This window comes from Centruroides vittatus, unplaced genomic scaffold (assembly GCF_030686945.1).
Source record: "Centruroides vittatus isolate TY-2023 unplaced genomic scaffold, ASM3068694v2 contig_2696, whole genome shotgun sequence".
Taxonomy (NCBI): Eukaryota; Metazoa; Arthropoda; class Arachnida; order Scorpiones; family Buthidae; genus Centruroides; species Centruroides vittatus.
This window is the reverse complement of record NW_027121716.1, coordinates 622,084-647,334: the sequence shown is the minus strand read 5'-3', so window position 1 is coordinate 647,334 and position 25,251 is coordinate 622,084. Positions and strand designations below refer to the sequence as shown.

Here is a 25,251-nt window from a genome sequence, read left to right as displayed (position 1 = left end):
AACCCCATATAAGCCAATCTAGAGAGTTTTGAAGCCGAAAAATCTAAATATCCGTTTGGTCATTCAATATCTTATCTTATTGAAAAATTCCTGCTATCTAACAAAGGATAAATTATAATATTTTTAAGTAATAGTTTGTATTGTTAGTAAAACATGTTTTAAAGCTAAGATAAATATGTCTAAATGCTTTTATATATTTTTTTGTCTTGTAAAAAATGTGTGTTTAAGTGATGAAAATCAATCTAAATAGTTGGAAAAGAGGGAAAAAGTATGAGTCACACCCCGATAACGGAAATGGAATTTTGTACTATACAAGTATCGTTTACCATTTTCAATTTCCGTATTTGCAAAAAACCCTCTTGAACTGTGTCCATGTATACATAAACCTATCCATTTATATGAATTACAAAATGTTATGAAAAAACAAATTAAAACATTATAACATTCCTATGAATAAATATTTTAGTTATTACCTTTTTTTACGATTTATCCACGTTCGAATTTATTTACTCTCTCTCTCTCTCTCTATATATATATATATATATATATATATATATATATATATATATATATTTCAATTTAAAAAAAGAAAATAAATAAATGAATTTGCATACAAAATCAAAACAGCGATAATCTCGCTTTGTTATTGGCTCATTTAAATTTGAATGAGCCAATTAAGAAAGCATGCGACTTAAAAAACGGTTTCGGAAATTCGTCGTCTCTTAATCAATAATGGAATATTTTTATACGTCTGACCATAATGTCATAAAATTTGCATATCATTATGAATAAATTAGCATATCTAACCTTTATATAAACTAAATACAAAATTTTAATCCCCTCATCAGATTGGATAACAAACAATCAATGGGATTATAACGTAAATATGTGTATTTGTCTACTGTCTCTTCATTAAAGTTATAGTAATGTTAATTATTACATGCCAACATCCCTCAAACTGGAGTTTCTAATAAGAGAATATATACCCGTCAATACAGTGACGTCACAGTTGCCGAGGTAACGATCCGGGTTCTGGATCCATCAATACCTTCTCCACGATATTTGAGATTATTGCCACTGTTTAAAATAATGTAACCAATTGTAATTCGCTTATTGCCTTATATTTATCCAATTTTAGCATAAAATATCTGGCTATTTAATTCACTCCTCGCATACGGAAACAGTTTAGTTTCTTTTAAAGAAACTAGAAGCCATGAAAGACTTTTTTAAAGGCAGAAAAAATTAGGAAAACCATGACAGACAAAACGATGATATATGATAATCGCCTATTCTATAGATTCTATATGCAAGAGAAAACTACATAAGAGAAGAAATCTGCATTACTATTGGATTTTCATCGTTATCGTTACACATTCCATTCATTTTTTTTATGTTTTATTTACCACCTTGCGTGGATATCTATGTTTATTTTAATGCCAAGTGAGATCCCTGAAGTCATACAAGCCGCTGTAATTTATGAGACGGAAAATTATGAGCAAGACAATAGCGTGATTATTGAAGATGCTACTGTAAATGAAGAGAACAAAAATGCTTCTCAAATATCGCTATATCATGCAATATCGAGTCAAGTCAAATCTCGTATGAATCATGTGTGTCATTGTAATGATTATTGATATCCGTAGTTATAACTGAAGTTTCGTATACGTGATCCGTTTTGCTTTTAAAGCTACGTATTATGTCCTTTTATGTGAAGGAAATCATTACACTTTTCAGGTATTATTACGTAAACAAACTTGTCTGTTACGTAACTCAAAAGTGTGAATTGAAACGTTTAGTTACGTAATAATGAACTTCGCTTTCCAGAATAAGCGTATTGTTACATAGACTGAACGTATAAAGAAGGGATGCATTGTTACGTAGACTGAACGTATAAAGAGATGCATTGTTACGTAACTGAAAGTGAAACAATTCTTAACATAATTACAATTTTTCAAGTAAAATGTATTGTTGTGAAACTAGATGCGTAACAATGCATTTTTTCTTTCAATTTATTGTTTTTAAACCATTATAATTTCGAAATATTATCACTTAACTGTATACGTAATAACAAAAACTTTCATATCAAAATAAATAATAGATGTTCAAATAACTTTACATTATTTTTTAAAATATAATAAGTGTAAATTATAATATAATTCCTAACACGCAAACAGCCAGACGCACAAAAAATAAATTTAATTTAAATCGTATAACCTAAAGGTTGTTTTTAAAAAATAATAATTATTATTACAATGAGCTAATTTAAAATTATTTCGATATAAAAAAAAAGTCTGCACTGAAATAAAACAGACATTAATAATTTCTTGAGATTAAATTGTCATTTAGATAATGCGATTAGAAAAATTGTCATTTCCAAGATAAAAATGTTATTTCCTTCATTTGGATTACTGGATTAAGAATTGTCATTTTGTAATTTTTTCCCTCTGATAATTTTTTAAGCGTAAAAAGTCTACATGTAAAATTTTTATCTAAATGTTTGCCTTTTTGAAATATTTTGATTCTTTCGAGACAAAAGAGAACATATTTGATCTCTTAATCATTGATTTCTATGTTGAATTTTTCACTTAATGAGGCCAAGAATATGATCCATAACAAAAGACTTCCTTTCATGCATGTTTCGAATTAATTATATTACTACAAAATTTCAGTTTCCTTTCAATAACACTGTAATTATCCTTATTAAAAAGATTTTTAATATACGTATCGTTATCCTAGCATCTTATTTTCCTTTAACAAATACTTTTTTATATATATATTTATTTATTTATTGCTACTTTTCTCGCATTTTAAAGATGCATTATCGATTTTCGTTAATCATTAAGCTATGAAGAAAAATTTTAAATGGCTTCGTATACTTTTTCTATTTCTCTTTTCAATTACAACTTTACTTTAATTCCGTTCGGATATTGAGGTCATATAAGCTTTAATCAATCGGAGATTGCCCGAAGCTTTATAGACAATACTATTTTTCTTAAAAATTATTCTATGGTCTGTAAACACTTATATATATATATATATATATATATTTTTTTATGTTCTTATAATATAAATATAAGGAAACAAAATTGATTTTTTTATCTCTGTTTTTCCTTATCAAATAACTTTCAATTTAGTCATAGATAGGAATGTATTTCAAGTTGGAATCTGGAGTTATTTTTGTACTTTTTTAGTGTTTTTTTCCCTGAATTATTAATAAGTTGAGCTCGCCTTTTATTCTTATAATAAATGCACATTTATCTTGTGTTTTTTACCGGTAAGAATTTAAAAGTTATTGTTTAATCCGGAAAAATTGCAATGCAGCGTGAGAATTTTGTTGGAAAAATCAGAATGTCGGTTAGAGAAGGTTCCGTTCTTAGATAATCCTAGAACAAAAAGGTTATTTAACTTCAGACACACGTGCCACTTAGTTTCGGGCAAGAGTGAGATGCTTCGATAATCATTTCAAGAGGAATTGTCTAGATTATTTTTGTCTTTTAAGTGAATTTTTGAGTGGAGTTTGTAGTTTAATCTCTTAAACTGGTTAATTTTTCTCCAAACATTTATTTAGTAAACCTTCTGGCGTAAAAGAAAATATGACTTTCCAATTGAAAGAATTTAATTCAGTATGCAAGAACATTTCCTATTTATACAAGAAGATAACCTCAAAATCAATATTTTCTCTTTTTCGTTTCATAAGTTTTGAATTTTAAAAGTGCTTCTCCTAACTTAAGAGAAAAATATGTCAACAAATATTTGCTGCATCTTTTCATCCAATCCCTTAAAAAATATTTAAAAATTAAAAAAATATATAGATAGATAGATAAATTCTTAAATATAATAAACTGGAAAAGAAATTTTTATTTGATTATCCTGAATCGAACCGAATTACAACAAAATTTTCTCCAAAAGAATCTCGTAATGTTATAAAAAGTATTCAACTTCCTGAAAGAAATTATAAGATAATGCATCCTGAATTCTCAAATATTCAAAATAAATTCCTATAAATAAATTACAGTATGAAATAAACTGAAATTAAACTAAAATTATGACGAAAAATCATGATACCGTAAGCCCTGATTTAAACACATTCAATACTTGTGTATCATCAACTAATAACAAATTCAAATCAAATATATTAATATTTTGATGGAGAATATTTTCATTTTCTACATTACGAAGGAATAATAGAATAATATACTCTTCATTTATGTAAAATTGAACTACATTTAATAAGTACGATTAACATAATCAATTAAGCAAACTTCCCCTTCAAAATACGTCCTTTGTCGAGCGTAGCGAATATCAGAATTACAAATGGCTTTGTAATTCTGATATTATTAGGTTTATTACAATAAAACTTGAAATAAAAATTAAATTTTTATGTCATTTTATATAGGATAATTATATTGGCCAATTATTATTTAGCCTATCAACCAATTATGAAAATTAATTATTTAATAAAATATAGAATTTCTACAAGCAAAACACTATAAATAACAATTTATTAATATTTTTAACGTCTAATTTGAAGATATTTCTAGCGTTTTTAACGGTACGAAACTTCGTTAATGCTTTAACCAACAATTTAGCAATTCGAGCATCCAATTAATTTTAATCTTTAATCCATTCATTTGTCGATTTTAAAATAGAATATTGTCTTTAAATTATTCTAAACATCACGATTTATAACGTTTTAAAGAGTAGAGTCTTTGGAATTCTGTAATAAGTTGAAGAATTCCAATTAAACTTAGTTTTGTCGTATTAAATGTCACCATTATCTTTACAGTGCAAATACAACTTCTATATGGAAAAAATATATAGAAAAATGGTTAAATTATGCAAAAAATAAGGTTTCAGAAAGTTTTAGAAATGAAAAACCCAGGGTAAACTATATATAACCACTGCAATTTATTTTATATAACTAGTAATGTCGACAGTGCAGAATAAGTCGGTTAGCAAGCTGAGCAGCTGTTTCGTCTTTCTGTGGTCCACATATTAATGTATAAGTTATGTGTCAAGTAAAGCTATATTAATTTTTCTTGATGTAATCATTTAAGCATTGGTATATAGGAATAATAACGAGAGAAAAGCTAAATTAATTTTAAAACGAGCCAAAACTGTCAATCACGGTTCATCGCACTGTAAGTTATTTAAATTTCAAATTTTAAGTTTCGGCATATTGTTTCAACAATTAAATTTATCTACTTGAGATATAGCTTATAAATGAGAACATTTTTAAGCTTTTGTATTATTAAAATTTTAAAATACTTATGTAATACGTCGTTATATATATAACAACTTTGGAGTTTTAATATAAAATTTCTAAAATTACCTTAATGATATTAATTTAACAGATATATTTATATAATCATAAACATTAAATAGGGGCATTGATCTTCTAGGACAAAAATGTGAAGTATGTAATTATAGAATCTTCATTATCTTCTGTTTCAAGGATGAGATAATACATACTAAACACTCTGTAAACATACTAGTAAATAGCAATTTTAAACAATGTCAGGAATTATATGGAAATTTGCACTTTATGAAAACGTTCTATTCTTTTTTCTTTCTACTTTGCTAATGGGAAATTAAATTTAAAATGAATGAAATATTTCTCTTGTCATCAATAGAGCTATTGAACTGTCATGTTTGATTCAGTTGAACCATTAAGTGATACAGATGCTCTTAATCAAATTCTTCTTCATTCAAGATGCTGCGTGAAGATTAATTGTAATAAACGTGTCATTTGCAACTGTAATGGGTAATTTCGTAGATTTAATAGCGATTCTAGATCTTTTGATTTCAAAACTGAGCTGAGAAAGTAGTCGAAAATCGATAGATTCTACTGAAAAACCCATTAAATTTGTATTTTTATATAATCATTCCATTCATTTATATGCATTAGTTTTAATAAATAAGCCAATTCATTTGAAATTATATAAATTATTTCATCAATAAACACTATAAAATGACGAAAAATTCATTTTATGCAAGTTAAAAATATATATTTTACATTTAAATTATTGCCAAACTATTCTAATAATGAAATAAGTTCATCTAAATTTCTATTTTTAAAATTTTTCTGGAAAATATCTATAAATAACTTCACAAATCTGTATATTTTCAACAGCCAACTAACAAATACTCAAATAATAAACCGTCATTTTTTAATATTTTAAATTCATTACAATGAAAATAAAATATCTATAAATTTAAAGAATCTAGTTTATAAGTAATCCAAACGTATCTTACTTTATTTTTAATGTCTCAAGTAAATAAAAAACTTAAACTTATATACCGAACAAAAGACTGTTGTCTGCAATAGACATATTGCATCAGATCTCCTGGGTGGTCTGAAAGCAGGAGAATTATAGTTCACTGATAATGTTCTATGATTAGAAAACTTGAAGATATAGAAAAATGCAACGTGGAAAAACGAATTATCATCGATTTTTCAACTGAATACTGTTTATAAAACTGCTTATATAAATTTATCTTAATAATTTTACATACAATAAGTGAATTTTACAGACATATAATATATGTTTTTCAGTTATTTTTATGATAAATATTCCCAAAAAGTCAATATTTCCATGATTAAAATGCAAAATAAGCAATAAAAATAATAAATTTTTGTGAATATTTCTAGAATTCACACAATAAAAACGTTTTGTTATATATAAAAAAAAAATGCATTAGACCACAAATTCTATTGTTTCTATGACTCTATATAGACTCATCTAATCAAATTTGGAAGAGGTCAAAATGAAATTTATTTTAGTAAAAGGGCATAAAATTGGATAAAATTGCAAAGAAAATTCAATCATTTGCATAAAGGTATTCATTAAAGGTACTTGAATAAAATTAAATTCTTATTACATTCTCTTAGAATTATAACAGGAAATAATTATATGATAAAATGTGTAAATGTTTTTTAAATGATTCATTTAAATATCTTAAAATCTCAGTCATAAAAATAGCATTAGTTTATTTATATTAGTTCTTTTAAAAATATACTTTTTATTCAATTTTAGAGATTAACCATGCAAGTCCTTGTGATACTTTTCCCTTTTTTTTTAAAAAAAAATGACAATTTTTACTGTATAATTTAAAATAATTTATCATTACAAAATAATCTTTATATTTTTTTTCCTGGTAACAGTTTATGATCTTTAAAGATAGCCAAGTTTAAAAAATTTTTAAATAGATTTCTCTCTAATAAAAAAAAAATATTATTCAGTTTAATATTTAGATATTCTACATATTAAAAATAAATTTAAAAATTGATATAAGTAAAGATAATTTTAAATAATAACATTAAATATATGCCTATACTAATTTCAAGTTGAGTAATTGATTTCCAAAATGTTATTGAGTTTATGCCATTTAGTTAATTAAGGAATGAATAATGACAGTGAAATTTTCATTTACTTCAAAATCTAATATTTCAAAGAATCTTCTAACATTAAAAATATTTATCAAAATATCAAAATAGAGTGATTATATAATAATAAGATTTTTTCAATTGAAAAAATCTTATTATTATTTTTTTTTCAATTTTAAAGTAAAGGAAAAAACATATTTAATTAATATTCAGTCAAGAAAAATATGAAATTTAATCATTAAGTAATTATAATGTTTTTCTTATTCGATATTAAAAGTGTGCTTTGGATTAGATGAAACTGCACAAGTAGACTTTTTCCTCCCTCATATTTAAAATCCATACAATTGCCTGAAATTTTTTTTAAATTACATGTTTATTACACAAAAGAATGCATTGAGTTAATTACAGTAGTAAAAGTTAGTTCCCTCCCCAATGTTTACATTCTTTACAATGTTTCTGGAATACTTTAAAATTTTTCTTTTAATTTTATTATAAAAATTATCAATTAGAAATTTAAATTTTTCACCTCAATTCTGTTTTTATTTTAAAACTGATTAAATAAACTAAAACAGAATTTTAATTACATTTATTGAATAAAAAAGAAAAAAAAATTATAAAAATGTATTAAATTAAAATTTTAATTAATGAGTAAAATATATAAATAATAATTTGTTTAATCGTGTTATTAAATTAATTTTAACGATTTAAAATATTCAATAAAAAATTAAACTGTGTCCTAGTTATAGACTGATCTATGTAAACAATAAATTTTTAAAATAAGATATTTAATATGCACGATATTAAATATTTTCGAGGAGGAGTAATTTCAAAAATAACTTCAAGCTGCATCAATGGAAAAACCAGAGAAAAAGACAAAAGAAAAAGGAAAAAATAAAAAATAAAAAAATAAATGATTTTCGTAACCATTAAAATACTACTTTAAAAGACCGTAGATGATCTGACAAAGCTAAAAAGCCTAACACTGATTGTGCAAATGTAATTACACAAAAGCAATTTCTTTAAATAGAAATTTCGATCCTTTAACATTGAGGGTAATCCCCCTACTCTACAAATAAAAAAAAAAAAAGAATTAAAAAAAAAACACACATAGGATGTACTAACTCAAATTTGTACATCCTTTATCCTATATTTAAACATACTTTTTAAGCTTTATCTTATTCTTGTTGTAGTTACTTGCCCCCTTAATCTTCCTTGAATAAAGCGACTTAATGGCAAAGTCGAAGGTGGTATTAAAAAAAGTACAATTCTCCTAATCCCTCTTTTATGTTTTAAGGTTTGAACATCAAAGATTCCTTAAACATATATTTTGTTTTCTTTTATAAAATAATCACTAAAGTACTAATGGATGTAAAATTATCTTCAAACAAACTTTTTTCTTTTCTTATTATTCTTTTTGTAACATGCATACTACCTTGCTATTTATGATAGATATTTATAATAAGTGACATTTTAGAAGTATATTACAGTGTCATGTATTTTAAGTTGACAACCAGATTGAATGACAAGAAGGCATCGTTCATATTCAATTATAATCGTCGTGAGTATGGAATATATTCTTGGCTTCCAGCCAAATTATTTTTTTTAATAAATAAAAATTATATAATTAAATTGTTTATTTTAGGAATATTTTAAAATATACGTTTAGCTTATAATACTTTTAAAAATTTAATTTCTAATATCGAAATTATACACGTATTTTCTTTATATATGTATTTTAAAAATTCACACATCGTAAAAAAGTCAATAAACAAAACATATTATAGTTTTCTCTGGTGAAAGTGAAAGTCAACGAAAGCGATGTGCATTGCCTTGCAACTGTTGTAAATTTCGCACGTGCGTCTCCTAGCAACGCTGTCAATTTCGTAAGACATTCACGTTTTGAGCGCGTGCGCTTGTAACAACCATTGTTACGTGTTTTAAACGAAATTCGGTTTCAGCGCGTGCATAACCTAGCAACGTAATAATACTGAAATTGAGTGGTGTTTATATTGTAAGCGCCATCTAGCTTTTTATCGCAAATTTGTCATAGAAGAAACATTCGATTTGTCACGAAAATGAAATTTATTTCTCTAGAAAACATGGCATTTTCATAAAGAAATCGTGTCGAGAGTTTAAAATAGAAAACCATATTTCACGTATGTCTCGATTCCTTATAGCAAAATAACATGTTTTTAACTTTCGCTATATCAAAATTCTACGATTCTTCAAGTTTTTATTCGTTTTTTTCCCCTTGTATATATATATATATATAGTACTACTACTATAGAAACCTAGATCAATTTTTCAAGTGAAGCTGAAAGTGGTGTTCGGCACGAATGTCACTTTAGTAACCTGATTTCAGGATAAATTCTTAACCTCTTCAGAAACCTCTCGTGCAATTGTATTTCATGTACAGTAATATCTCCCGTTACTTTAATAAAGAAAAATGTATAATTGCTGACGTTTTGGATTTCTATCATCAAAGATATGATAAATAGGAAGTAATAAAATCTCCGTCGGAATTGTTTATCGTCGTAACTCGCAAACAAACACGTCAGAAGGTCGTTACTACTTAGCAATTATGGTTTCTGGCGTGGAGTAAAAAATCATCCGCAATAATTTTGACGATGATATAGAATAATAATCTGACCAACTTAAAATACGATGTGATAATATAACCTCTGGGATCGTTAAATTACCAACTAATACCTATCAGAAAATCCTTTTCCTCCATTCTCGTCACGTGACCATGCGGTAAAGCATAATGTACAATCCCAAAGGCGAAATACGCCATCGGCTTACTTAAACATCTTCAAAGACTGGGGTTGTCTCCAAGGCAACGGCCAAAGAGTAATTACCCTCATACTCTCACGTGGATAAGAAAACGAACACACCAACGATAAAAAACAATAAAAATCGAGATTAACAAATAAAATTTTAAACTTTAATATTTAAAAAAAATATTAAACAATTAAGAGTTATAATTCGACATCAATTGATGCTGCTAAGGGAGTTACACTAATATTGTTTACAGAAGCGGATCGACTACATCTTTTAAGGTGATAAGACTTCATCTTCGCGTCACACGCCGTCGCCGCTTATTTGCATAAACAAATTTGTCAGGAATGGTGATAAACCGACGGAATTTCTAACTACAAAAATCTCTTTTTATGAAACTTTCACTTCTATCACATCTCCAATTTATCAAACTTTCTCCTTGTCAGTGGTAAATGACCTTATACCTAAGGTGACACGCGACAAAAGTAGGGAGAGTGAAAGAAGGCAGATGAAGAGAATGAGCATTTCGCTGTAAAAATAAGTCATCGTTTAATACGGGAAAGTAATGGGGAGGAATGTTTCATATGTTAGAGACATGTTGTCGCACAATTCGTTGTGCTGGCTAAATGCCCTTTAAGCAATGCCCGGTGAATTCCGTTGTCATCTGTAAAAGACATTGTCATTTACTAAACTCTTTGCAGTTCTTCGACAAACCCATTAACAGTATTTCTTTCGTACGCCACTTTTTTCCCCTTTCTTTTGCTTTTTTTTTTTTTTTTTTTTTTTATTATTGGTAGTCGGTGGGAGAATACGATCTGTACTGGAAGGAAGCTGATAAAGCTCCTTGATGACGAAAAACCCAGATCTTTAAGATGGTCATAACTTGCTAGGAGGTTAAGAAACACACGAGAGACTCCATTTTTGTTTCGTTTTATACAGAATATGAAAGGAACAAGTAGAAAAATACTTAAAAAATATCAGTTTTTCTCACTAGAAGAACCTGGATATAAGATTGGACTTGTGATTTAGCTACTTTTATATATATATCGATTATCGATAAAAGTAAAACAGACATTGTCGATTTTTGTGATAACGTAAAAGATCGCGTGGTCCCTTTTCGTTCCAGACATCATCAGTTCATTTTTCTTTCTTTTTTTCCGGCACGGTTGTACTTTTAATCTTTCCTCCCTCTCGAATTTGTTCTAAACGTATTTTCTTATTTAATATATTCCATAGCATGCTATAGATTTATTAACCACGCATGAAATTACACCTAAAGGGTATATACGAGAATGAATATTATCCTCATTTGCATCTGTGCAAATCATCAATTTCTCCACTTAGCTAAGAAAAATTGATTGCCGAATCGATAAATGTTCGCATATCATCTACATTTATGTCACATAACCGGGCGTGCTGAAATTAAGAAATCGCTTATAATTTTACCCAATTGAACGGATCAAATTTCCCACCCTTAAACTGCTCGTCTCCCCCTATTTGAGAATGGGTGCGTACACCGGACTTGTTCTGGTCGTCATAGTGACGGTCCTATCCAAGGAATCAATTTCGTCTTTTCTTTACTTCCGCTTCATACAACATCTGTGGTTGGTTATCCATAAACCCATTTGAGAGAGAAAGGAAACCCAAGGGAATGGTCACTCCCTATTCTTTTTTAACAAAATAATCTTCAATATCGTTGTTAAATAAGAGAGATTGTTCTATAACCTTGCTTGGCAATGTGCATCCACCTGAATTTAATGCAAATATAGCTTACGATAACAATACGATATAACCGAAATGAGAAGAGAAAGCAAAACTAATTTGCCTCGGAATGCTTGAATTTACATATTGTCCAACATTTTCAAAGCCGCTCTTAGATTAACGTCAGCTTTATATTTAATAAATTAAAATACATTTCGATCATTTTGTAATCCTCCTTTGTTTTTATATAGAAGAATATATATATATATATATTTAAAATCCAATTTGAAAATCATGAACATAAAAGAAGAGGTCAATGTCTTTCGACGAAATATATACGCTACTTTCGCCATCTGCTGGTTAAAGTAGTAGTTAATCAATAATTCTAGTCACTAAAGAAAATAAATTTTTACACCTCATTTTGACGTATACAGTTTCTTATGATTTATATTTATTTATAAAATTTTGTATTGAAATATATAAATTATAAACCTCCCGTTGTAAAACACATTTCTTTTTTTTTCCTTTTCAATTTTTTCCAGATGAAAGTTTTTATTGGAAGATGTTGAAGCACTTTAGTTATATCTGTTAAAAGTTATAACCTGGCTTACCTCCAGATCCATACTTGCTTTTGGCAATTCCATGGTGCTTTGACTGGCTATCGTGTGATGACGTCTCTGCTGAGTCCTTTTTACCGATTGGCCACTACGCCCACCATTTTTAATATGTATCGCCTCCCCTTCGGTCCATTCGGTATGCCTTATGCTACCCGAAGGTGCTAAACATAAAGAAAGTTATCGTTAACATTAAAAACACAAACTATTTGCAGTAATAAAAAAATACTTTTTTGTTATAATATTTATTGCATTTCAATATAAAGAAAGATGTGTGTTTGTCTATAAAATGTTTTCAGTCTGCATAAATCACTTTGTAAGACTTACATTCGCCATTTTATTTTGCTTTTGTTAAGACGTAATGGCGAATAGAAAGAGAAAAGAAAGGGTAGAACTAGAAGAAGTGATCACATTACTGATCACTTTTTCTAGACTAGAGTCAACTGATCATTTAGAATTTACCAAAAAGAACAAAAGAAAGAAGTAATTATAACGTGTACTGTACGGATACCCGTACCATAGAGTGTATGTTTTGTTGGAGTCCACTCTCAAATTTTGCGTATCTTAACCTGATACGCTATGTGATAAACCAGACATTCTATAGCGCATAATTCACATAAAATATGTATTTAAAAAATCGAAATTATTATTTAAATTTACTTTAAACTCTAGTGTTTACGGTAATTTAGAGCATCCAAAATAGTTTCATTTCAGACAAAATTGCGCATAGAAACAAATTACAGCTGAACATTAACTCGTGACAATTAAAATGCATCCCGAAAATATAAAGTTCTTACAGTTAAGTAGATAAGAAAATAAAATTCCTGCCGAAGAATAAATAAGAGGGAATAAAATAATACAATAAATTTAAAATAATAATAATAATAATTTAAATTATTAGCACAATTGTATCACGTACTTTGAAGTTTAAACTTATAAAATAAAATAATCGTGAATAAAACCATATCAGATTTAAATTGATAAACCTTAATTTAAAATATGAAGTAAGAGGAAGTGGTTCATACAGAACTATGAAAAAAAAAAAGAGGATGGAATTGATCTGTGTCAAGGCTTTTCCTGTTATATCAACAGCCATCTGGCGGTCAAATATTCGAAATGTTTGTGAGGATGTGATGTCATAAGTCTGCATCCTCTGTTCCGTGATTCGCGAAGCAGCTGCACACGTAATAATATTACAGGCACAAGATGGAATTTCAAATTTTTTTTTCTTTTCTTTTCTCCTTTTAAATTTAAAACACTTCTTAAAATATACAACATTTAATTAAATTAATATTTTATACATTATTATCTTATAATATAAAACCATATTTTGCGTTATCGTGCTCCCCCTGCTTAATATATTAATTCTTTTCTATCTCTAACTTTTAAAATTTCGATTATATGTATGTGCTGTACATAATATATTAATACATTTATAGATTTAAATCCGTTAAATTTTATATATTTAGATTATAAAACTGCATAAATCAATTATTTTATATTTATTCAAAATATATAATTTTGCACAGGTACTGTACAGTACATCTCGTAAATCAGCAATTATAATGGCTAGCATCATTAAATAGTCCTTAACTTCAATGCATCTACAATAATGACTCTAATGGTTCGCGGACCTTACTGTTGTACTGAAGGATACAACAGCCATACAACAGTGCCATAACAAACATTCTATTGCCAGATAAACGCACAATATTTCTATTCATACATATGTCGGCACTTATAACGAAGAGATCAATCAATCCAGCTCCCTCCTACTGCACCAACTTTGCTTTTCTTAGCATCAAATGAAGCCATATTTGTATGCTTCTAGTCACACGGAAGTAAACAATTCCAAGTTCTCTTATCTTGACTGACAGCAAGAAAATCAAGAACATTCCTAAAACATTCCTAGTTATCATCAAAGCTCGCAAGCTATAACCAATGGATGATCCTGTTATTTAGAGTTATGATAAATCTGATAAATTGCTATTATGTGGGAGATTTACTTTGCTTAAGGTAAATCTCCCTAGTGTGGCATAGAAACTGATCATCTCTTTCTATACTCTTCCAACACCTAACTTTCTATATATCGAAAGCTTGAACATAGATTTCAGTTAAATAACTCGTCACAAATCCATAATATACTGGATATTTCATTTCAAAAATGTATAATTTAGTATCGGAACTTAACTTAAAACCGTTTAGAAGTTAATTAAAATCCTTAAATTAGTTTAAAAAACTCGTAAAGTCTACATTCAATAATTTCCTTGTAAATAACCTCGTTAACTAATTAGTAAATAAACGCTATTGACTAATGTAATGAAGCATAAACAAACAATAATTTATAGTTTTTATTGCAAGGAGTTTATAAATAAATGCAAAATCGAATTTTAAATGATATTAGCCAGATATATCCACTTGATCGACTCTTTTACAGCAACAGCATTACGCAACGAACAACTTTCATACATGTATATAACTATAATTAACATCCAATTTTAAAAAAATTAAAGAGGAAAAAATGTTATGATTAACAAAATTGCAGTAATAAATTAATTCATTAAAACATTAACTTTTTATAGTAAAATCGAAAACAAAAATTTTGCCAAAACTGAAATAAAAAAATTCTAATTATTTTTTAAGAACTAAACACTTTATTTAATTATACTCATTTATTCATCTTTAAATAATTTTAATTTATTTTAATATATTAAATATATTTAAATCGATAAAAAGAAATTACACGCTGTAAGAATTAAAAAAAAAGAAGAGTATTTTTGTGGCGCCATCTCTTATCATAAACATTCGACAAAAATTATAAAAATAAAAGAATCTATTTTAAAAAATGTCATAATTTAAAATACATATACCAAAAATATTTTTAAAAAATTTAATTTAATAAACAACATAAAATATGAAATTATATCCTGGATAATATTTGTAATACTTAAAAATCTGAATATTTTATTTTAATTATGTAAAGAACGGTGTCATTCGTAAAGAAACTACATACCTCACACCGTCTGTTCCTGAAGGTCGTCAAACACTAAAAAAATGGCAAAGTATGACTGCTAGATGTCGCTAAAGCTATTTCCAACTATATTTAGACCGTTCTATTATAGGAAACATGGGCGGAGAAGTGTGTAGAAAAGCAATGTCACCACTAGGCATTAAACGAGAAAACCCAGCAAAATGGGTCCATAGTAGTGGTTACTTCAAAAGGAAACTGAGGATAATGACCTTATGACTTAACATTTCTTTTGTTCACAACTAAACTTTTAACTTTAAAAACTTCACGTAAACAAATCTATTTTTCTTATCTATCGACTGGATTTGATTTCATTGTTGTGTATTTTTAAATTTAAATGCATATTTTTAATCTAAAAAACAATACTACATACAAATATTTTTATATATGTAATTTAAAATATCTATAAGAACTTGGTAGATTGTACAGTACATAGACTAATAATAGATTTCTTTAGTTATTAATAAAATTATAGATAATTTACTAAAAATAAGTTATCTATAATTAAGTCTATTAAATATTTAATCTATTTATTTCAATAAAAAATAAATATAGAACAGATTTTATTATTATTTTTTTAAAGTAGAAAAATCGATACCGAAATTTTGAAAATTAATTAATAAAATAAATTAATAAAAATCTATATATACATATATCTTCAATGTTAAAAATTTTAAAAGTTTTTTTATGTATTTTAACAAAAATGTGTTTTAAAATATTAAAACACTGTTTTAACTTTTTTAATGCTTTATACAATTATAAAATAGTCAGTAAAAATATTTTTAAAACATAAAATAATTTTAATATAAATAATAGTCCCTAGATGGCAGCACATAAAATTTTAAAAATTTGGTTATAGAACACTTAAAACTCCATTTTTTTTTCTACTAAATACAAATATAGTTAAATATCGATCATATTTGATTATTAAAAACATATTTACAAATAGAAATAAACTCCTTAGAGCATTAAAAAAATAATGCTTTCAATTTTTTTATTCTACTTGATGGACAGAAAGTAAAGAAGAAAACTCAATGAAAAATCGATCCTGCAGACAACCAATTTAATCTGCTCGCTGACTTCAAACTCGTAAACATAGTTTTTTATCAAGTCGTAAAAACATTGAAGTTAAGAAACACCAAACAAATAAGTTGCATAACTATGATGCAAATAAATTTATTTACAATCGATTTTTAAAATGTATGTTACATATTTCTATAAAAATTATAATTATAAACTTTCTTAAAAATTCATTAAACTTGAAAATTTTTAAATATTTAAATTTTCCTCGTGTGTTGCCTGATTAACCAATTAAATTTAAGATACTTGATCACGTGCAAGGGGGAAAAGTCTCTCCGATAGGTTGTTTAATTAACCAATTAGACAAAGATAAACGTCACGTGTTCGAGTGACAAATCTTACCACGTGATTAAATTCCTGAACGAATAAAAAAAAATCTGATTTAATTAAAAATAATTCACTTTTATTATCGAATAAAATTTAAATAAAAACATAGAAAACATTCAAACAGAAATTACGTATTGTAAATTAAATATTTAAAATAAATATATTTATAAAAAAAATAATTTTAATATTTTTGAAACTTAAGATAAATATTTAAAATTCAGCACAATTATATTAATTTCTTTAAGTTTATGTATTTTTTATTCTTTAATTTATGAAAAAGTAAACTCATAAATATTAAAAATATTCTTTTTTATTCTGGATATAACGTGATTCACTTCTATTATTATTTAATGCTGAGAATAATAATCATTAATCAAGGGTGTGAGATTTGTGCTATTTTAATACAAACAATCGCTGATTTTGCTAAAAATTCCTCCCTTTTCTATTAAAATACCACTTGATATTTAATTTTAAAATCAATTAAATTATTGTTTAATCGTCTATAATTATAAATATCTCTTTTAAATTAACCTTAAATTTTTTTTAAATTCTGGCATGGAAAATTTATGTAAATTATATTATAATTGAAGGTTTAAAAAAAAAATTCCAAATTTTTAGTTAAATTATACATTTTAACACTTAACAAATATACAAATTTAATGATAGAAAGTAAGAAAATTATAATTAAATGCATTGGATATTATTCAGTACGTGATATGCCTACGAATGAATAAATTATTTACAAAATATCAAATATTTCACTTAATGTTTAATAATATATCGTTCGTTTACAATTAAATTAATTGTAAACAATTAATTTATACTTGTTTACAATTAATATAATTATAAACAAATATAATAATATATTATTACATGCGTACATATTAATATTTTTCATTTAGTAGCTGATATCATCCATATTTATAAATGTTATTTCTTCTTTAAATATTCAAATTTTTAATTAATGGATTTATTATTCATTTCCTTGCTTTTCTGTTATATTTATTTTATTTAATTAATCCTTGATATTCCTAATTATTAAATAATAAATATACTGTTCATTATTTAATTAAATACATCAATAATTATGTATTAATCATCATCGAGATCGATTAATATAGTATAATGTAATATAAATTAAATGATTAATTGTATACTTATATAATTTATATAGGACTGGAAGAAAATTTTATATCTGTTAAATTAACTTATTTATTAATATAGAAATTTTTCATGATAAAAATAAGCTTTAAAAGGTTATACAAACGTATCCAGTTCCCTATTTATGATTATTATTTTTATAATTTATATCATAATAATATATTTAATGTATCCTTTCCATCATTTATAATGTAACTGTTTGACCCAGCGACATTTTAATGATTACTTACTCGTTTATAAATTAAATTTCTATTGAAAAAATTCAAAAAAAAACAAAAATATAAGAGTGTGTGTATAAAATTTTAATTTTATATTAAAAAAGAAAGTATTTATAGAATAAAAGAAAATAATTCATTAGAAATTCTAAAATAAAAGATATCACCTCAAAAAATCAAATTTTGCACAACAGCGATATTAGAAAATCAAATTACTTGTTCGTTCATAAGAAAAAAATAAACTGACATCAATAAATCAAAAAGGTATTGCAGAATGTGATATCAGGAAATCAAATCTGGCAAATTCTAGAAAATAAATTTATCTTTATATAGAAATTCAAAACAAAACAACAGAGAAATTTGACAAGCGAATCATTATTCCTTTCTTTAGGAAAAAGAAAATGAAATTAAGATACGAAACTTTTTTTGTTTTGCTAAACGAAACAATAGAGTTTAATCCTTTTCAAATTCTCTACTACCAAACTAAAAGATAATGTGAAGAAAAATAAATTAGGTGAATAGTTTGCATCTTTAGTATTAAAAGGATGATGTGTTGTGAAGTCAACATTGTCCACGCAAACAAATTTATCAATGAATAATTTATGTCCTACCTTTGAAAATCAAGAAATATTTGCATTTTTCGGTTAGAAACTTCATAGATATACATATAAACGTCATTTTTTCTTCTTTTTCTTTTTACATTTTCTAATAAAAGTGATCGATGCACTTTTCTGTAGCATTCTTTTTCCGTACTAAATGTGCATATCGTTATTTATTCCTAAGAATTATTTTAACTCAATTTAGTCTTACAAAAACGGTTTATTATTTTCATATGTGTTAAATTATTTGTAGCAAAAGAATAAAAGTTCGAGATGAATTTATAGAAGTTAAAAATAAACAGAAATTGGTGGTCTTTTTCTATTGAGTTTAATGATAAAGTTAAAACGAAAACGCCCATTTTAAACATCATAAAAACATAAACTCATTCATTTCAACCCATTAAATAGAAAGTGGGTGTCATCCGAGTTCAAAAAGGTTAAAGCGTATCCCTCGATACAAAGAAACCAACAAAAAATGATAAAATAATAACCATAAAAACAGTTACAAGATAATATATAAATGTCTAGAAACGCCCATTTTTTATATACATGAAATATTTTTAATTTATTTACTTGAATGCTTAAAAAATCGATCATAAAACTAGCATTAGAATAAATTAAAAATAAAACTTAAAAGATTAAAATTTGAGAATAAATATTTTAGAAAATATACTGCAAATCTATGTAACACGAGAATTAAAATAACGTTTCACGCTTAAGGCCCCATGTATCAACTTCATATATAATTAAAAGTGCAAACATAAATTTAATCCTATTCGATAAATAATAAATCGATATATTCTATTTTGTTCTGTATCTAATAAAAATTGAACAATTCAAGCAAACGTTTACACAAAATCAATAACTTTTATACTTTCTTTTTTATCCAGGGGGAAAAAGCCGACATCGATAAATTTTTCAATTGTTCTTCAAAAGTTTATCTAACTTCAGCAAAAACTTTCTTATAAAAAATTATAGAAAACAATAAATGTTTTATCTCGGTAAACATTTTAAAAACTAAAGTATATACGTAGGTATGTGTACACTTAAATCAATTTGCATCTGTACACTACAATACACTTATAGTAATAATAATAATGTCGTCACATTCGCTTTTCCTTAAGAAACTGCAACAAAAATTAAAATTAAGTAAGATGTTTCATATCTTTTCTAATTATCTTCTGTTATAATAAGGTAAATTTTATGTTATACTGTCTATAATATAGACATTTCTATGAATATATAAATTTATACAATATAATTTACCATAGAATGCACAATTTCACGATTTGAAATTAAAATTTAATATAATAATTAGCTCTGTCTGTATGTTTAAACAATCCATAGTTTGCATATGTTGTTATAGTTTAGAGTCGTGTAGTAACATTATATAATAGGACAATAATAATTATACTAACATCAAAACATTTCAGCAGAAGTCAAATCGTTTACATTATTATTGTAATCCCTATAAATGATTTTGAATCGAAAATAGAGAATTAATTTTTTATTTTTATAACGAATTATTTATAAAATTTGGTGTTATTCTGTCGAATTTTTCACGTTGTATCTCTTGTTTTAAAGTATAATATTTTGTATTTTATTTGAATGATTGTATTAAAATTCAATTATGTTATTTAAAAGTAAAAGAATGGTAAGGCTATAATCGATATTAGAAAAGTTTATTTTCAGATCGATCTAAATCCGATATTTTTTTTATTTTGTTTTATATTTTTATTTATTCTCTAAACTAAATAACTTAGCAAACAAAAATCTTATCTAATCTATGGAAATATCTATATTATAAACGGTATTAAAAGTAAAATTTGCATTATTATAGCAAGAGATAATTTTAAAATTTGTTTCAAATAGAAAATGTATAGAATAATTTTCTTATTTTAACTTTTGTCGCAATTTCCTAAAAGATTTTAAATAAATTTTGATAAAATTCATTTAAAATCCTTTAGGAATTTTTAAGAAATTATCAAAATAAATTTTGATAAAATTTATTTAAAATCCTTTAGGGATTTATTATTATTCCTTTAGGTAAAATTATTATATTTGCTTTTAGGATTGAAATATTAAATTTAGAATTTTCAATTCAATCCCACCAAAAGTTTATGAATTATGAAAGTTTCTAAATATTAAATTATTATATGAGTCTATAATATATAATATTTTTACGTTTGTACTATATTTTCCTTCAATATAACAGAATGCATTACTGAATATGCTTTTTGTGCTCTATAATCAATCTTCTTATATTCGATATAAACTAAGCAACAGATGCCATTATGTGTTATCATTAAGATTCTACAGATGGAGAGATTTTTTTTCTTGGTAATGCGTGCTTCGGATAACAGAGTTTATAGGAAATTTTGTTTCGATAAAGTATAAGACTTAGCTTATTTCGCAATTATTTAATGTCTAATTAATATTTTACACAGGTTTATCAATAAATTTAATTTATTTTTTTCAGAAAAGTGTAAAAGATGTAGGCTATAATTTGCATTATTTGCCTAATTTAGTGCTTTTCGAATAAAATTATCATCAGAATGTTCTTCCAGAAGATAAAAATTTGATATTATACACTAGATTTGTTACAAGTTTTTCAATTTTGATTTAAAAAAAATCAAGTAAGAGAGTACAATTTCAAAGAAAGTTACAGTATTAGTTTACCAATATCAATTTATTAAAAGCGTTAATTAAGCTATCATCTTCAGAGATACATTACTGCTTCGAAAATAATATCCGATATTGTATTCCATTACTCTATCATTTTTCATGTTGTGTTAAGTCGAATTTCTATAAAACATTTTCATCCTTACATACCTTTGAACAGAAGGGTAACGTTAATGAGATGATCAGAAATTTATCAAAATTTTATTACTTATTTTACATATTTTAAAGTTTATATTTATATGAATAAATGCTAATTTTAATTATAATTCCTATAATGTTCCATAAGCTATTCATATATACAGGTCTAGTGTATAAGGGAAGTTAATGCAATTATGAAAATGAGAAGATAATATCCTATAGAAAACTTTTCTTCTGAATTAAAAAAATGGAAAAAGTATTTATCTTTTCTTAACTGAAATTTTTAACTGAATATTGTACTGTACTGAACTGTACATTTTATTATATTTTCTCGGGAATATCGCAATAAAAATCAATATGAGAAAATTGTTTCAAGCATTCTATTCGAAATTTCTTCCTATAAAAGTATCTGCAGAAAATTCATTTTGCTTTATTTTCACACATACAGAAATAACAATAATCAGTTAATATTATTGCTATTATTATTATATGTAATTACATGGTTAAAGCATAATTTTCATTAAAATATTAACACAATAGAACTATTTTTACATATAAAATATGTAAGAAAAAGTATGTATTTACATTAAATGTAAATACATACTTTCAATAATTATAATATATAAAATAAATAATAATTATTTATTTAAAAAATACGTAGAAAAGACTAAAATGTCTTCATTTTCGCCATGTCGAATCATTAGGAACAGCAGTCTTCCGTTGCAGAGACGACCTTTACTTAGAGGCTACGCCTATGCTAAAATATGCAAAACATTTTAAAAAATTCACAGTTGACAAGCCAACAATTAAAAAATATATAATTTCTTTTAGAAAAGGTCCTCTCTGTCATAGAAGACTTGTTTCTGGTGATTCGACATGACGAAAATGAAGATATTTTAGTCTTTTCTACGTATTTTTTAATGTGTAAATTTTTCAGCTATTTTTTAATAAAAATAAATAAATAAATAAAAGTAATTATTTATTGCTTTTCAAAATTGATGAAATTTATGTAACATTTTATAATGTAAGCTGTACTAATTTCCATAATTAAAAATACTGTTTAGTAATGAGGACATTTGAAAATTAAATATCGTAACTTATTATTACGTAGAATCATTGACTAATTATTATTCCATTGTATACTTATACGCTCTACAATGTAATGTAATTTATTGATAAACTACAATTTTCTGTAGTTTACCAATAAATAACACAGACAGAAAGAATTTATGTTATATATAATATTATGGAATTGATATATTTGCCCATATAATTTATATAAAAAATTACAGTTTAAGTTAAGTTTTCCATATTCTTTTCCAAAATAGCCTAATTTTTTAAATATTATTTTGAAGTTTATTTTTATAATGTATCTGTAAAGGTAGAGTTATAGGTTTAAACTACAACAACGGCATCACTAAACTATTTTTAAAGAACTTTTTAAGAAAAATGCATACAAAATGACCTCCAAACAATGGCCATTTTATATAGGCCTACATTCCCGTCAGTGGCCGTTGTTGAGAGGTTTGACTGTATATATAGTACTTAGAATTATTTTTATAATAAACTATACTAAAATATTCATAAGAAATTTAATCGATGTTCTTCTAAATTTAATTTACGGTTTATAAAAGCCAAGTATTTAATAATTGTTTTTTTTATTACATGACTAATGATAATTTTTTCGTATAAAAAGATACAAGTTAACTTATATTTTATAAAATAGAAATAAATATCTGTTATATATATAATAAATATATGTTCTGACACTTTACAATTAACTGGATTAGGAGTTTTATTCATTTCATTATATATTTCCTTTATAATTTTCTATTGAGAAGGAAATAATTTGCATAAATTATAATGTGGACTACAAAATTTTCTTTTTCAAGAGTGAAAATCTTGTTTGGTTTAGAAAACAATAGACTGAACAAGGATCGATAGAAGCATCTTGTCTAAAATAATTTTTTTTTTTTAAGTTTAAGTAATTCTTTTATAAAAAAAATAATAATAATAAGAAAGGAAGAAAATAAACAAGAAATGGATCTCTGTTACATCTGTTTACAATGTAATCTCAACGAATAACTAGAGACCATTTTTTTCTTTTCATATATTTTTATTAGAACAATAAACTAATGTGTATCTGTTTTCTGGATTCTTAACTAAAAATAACAATCATGCGTGTTATAAAAAAAAATTAATTTAAAAAAAACACACACACACACAATACAATACAATATATATATATAAAACTCAGAAATTCTCTACGCTTTATAAAATGCTGAATTTGTAGAATTTATGCATAGAAAGTGACTTTAAAAACTACATTTACCATGTTTTTTTTTTCAAAAGCGAGTTCAATTCTTGCAAGTGCTCAATATTAAAAAATATTTTTAAAACGTTATTTTTCAAGAAAAAAATAATAATAAGAAAACCTGAATTCTAACAAATATTTCAGTTTTTCCTGTTCTGTTATAAATGTTTCCAATCGAAGAAAATAAACTATTAACCAATTTATACAGCTTATAAATTTTTAACTCGTAACAAGAATATACACGATTCTCTTTCGCTTATTTATTAAAGTTAAATAAATGATGAAGAATTTAAAATTCTAGAAAATGAGAATCGATCGATAAAATACTGAATGAAGCAAAGAAAAAAAAAACATATATTAAGTTAATATATTTCGCACGAACCTATCAACGAAAAAACTTCAAAACAAAAACAAAAAATAAAATGGCATTGATGAATCTTCTACATTCTTTTATAAAGTTATCACTGAATATAAAAAAATTCATTTCATTAAATTCGAATGATAAACACGAAACATTTTTTTAAACTAGAAAAATATTTATATAAACTTGTATTTTAAAAACATCTAACGATTTTTACATGTTAATTCATTCTTAAAAATTGCTAAACACATTTTGAAGTTAATGTCTTAATTCCTTAATAAACTTTTAAAAAACTCTTAATGAGGAAGTAATTAAATATTTTTTAGTATATATTTTTATTAATTAAACACGAAAAACCTTTAAGATCTATAATAAATGACATGGAAGGGAAAAAATAAAGAATAAACGATGTTAATAACATAAGTAGTCCCGAGAATAAGAAATGAGATAGAAGCTAAAATGTATTTGCGATTTTCGTTAATCTGATTGGCTGATATATCTCTAATGTTTCGCCTTCATCAATGTTTGCATTTAATTATTTATATATTATCTACTTTCTCCGTAGTTTATTGTAGCACTTTAACCATTTAAGGAGTGGTTATTGTGCTTAAATCAATGAGCATGCATTATGAAATGCCTTCCAACTATCCATATTTAGCATTAAATTAAATCTTAAATTTATATTAAATAATTTATATATAATTATTAAAATTCAGTTTAATAAATATACACTCAATTTACATATTTAAAATTCTATATTGATCGTTAAAATTATTAAATTGCAGCACCAAACGAGTCTAGTTTAGGTCAAATCTAAGGCTGTGTATGTGTAAAAGTAGCAGTAATTTTAAGAAAAATGATTAAAG

General features: G+C 25.3%; 1 protein-coding gene across 13 annotated transcripts in view; it reads right to left on the bottom strand.

Moving 5' to 3' along the window:
* The window catches only part of LOC136971727 (coiled-coil domain-containing protein AGAP005037-like), a 172,481-nt gene that overhangs the window by 49,818 nt on the left and 97,412 nt on the right, over positions 1 to 25,251 (bottom strand). For 12 of the 13 annotated variants that reach the window (XM_067266209.1, XM_067266221.1, XM_067266207.1 and 9 more), the window contains one exon: positions 12,478 to 12,644. In XM_067266209.1, the coding sequence (XP_067122310.1) occupies positions 12,478 to 12,644 (167 nt within the window). Of the gene's footprint in view, positions 1 to 12,477; positions 12,645 to 15,493; positions 15,530 to 25,251 lie in introns of those variants that run through there. The other variant, XM_067266219.1, reaches the window with a different exon arrangement.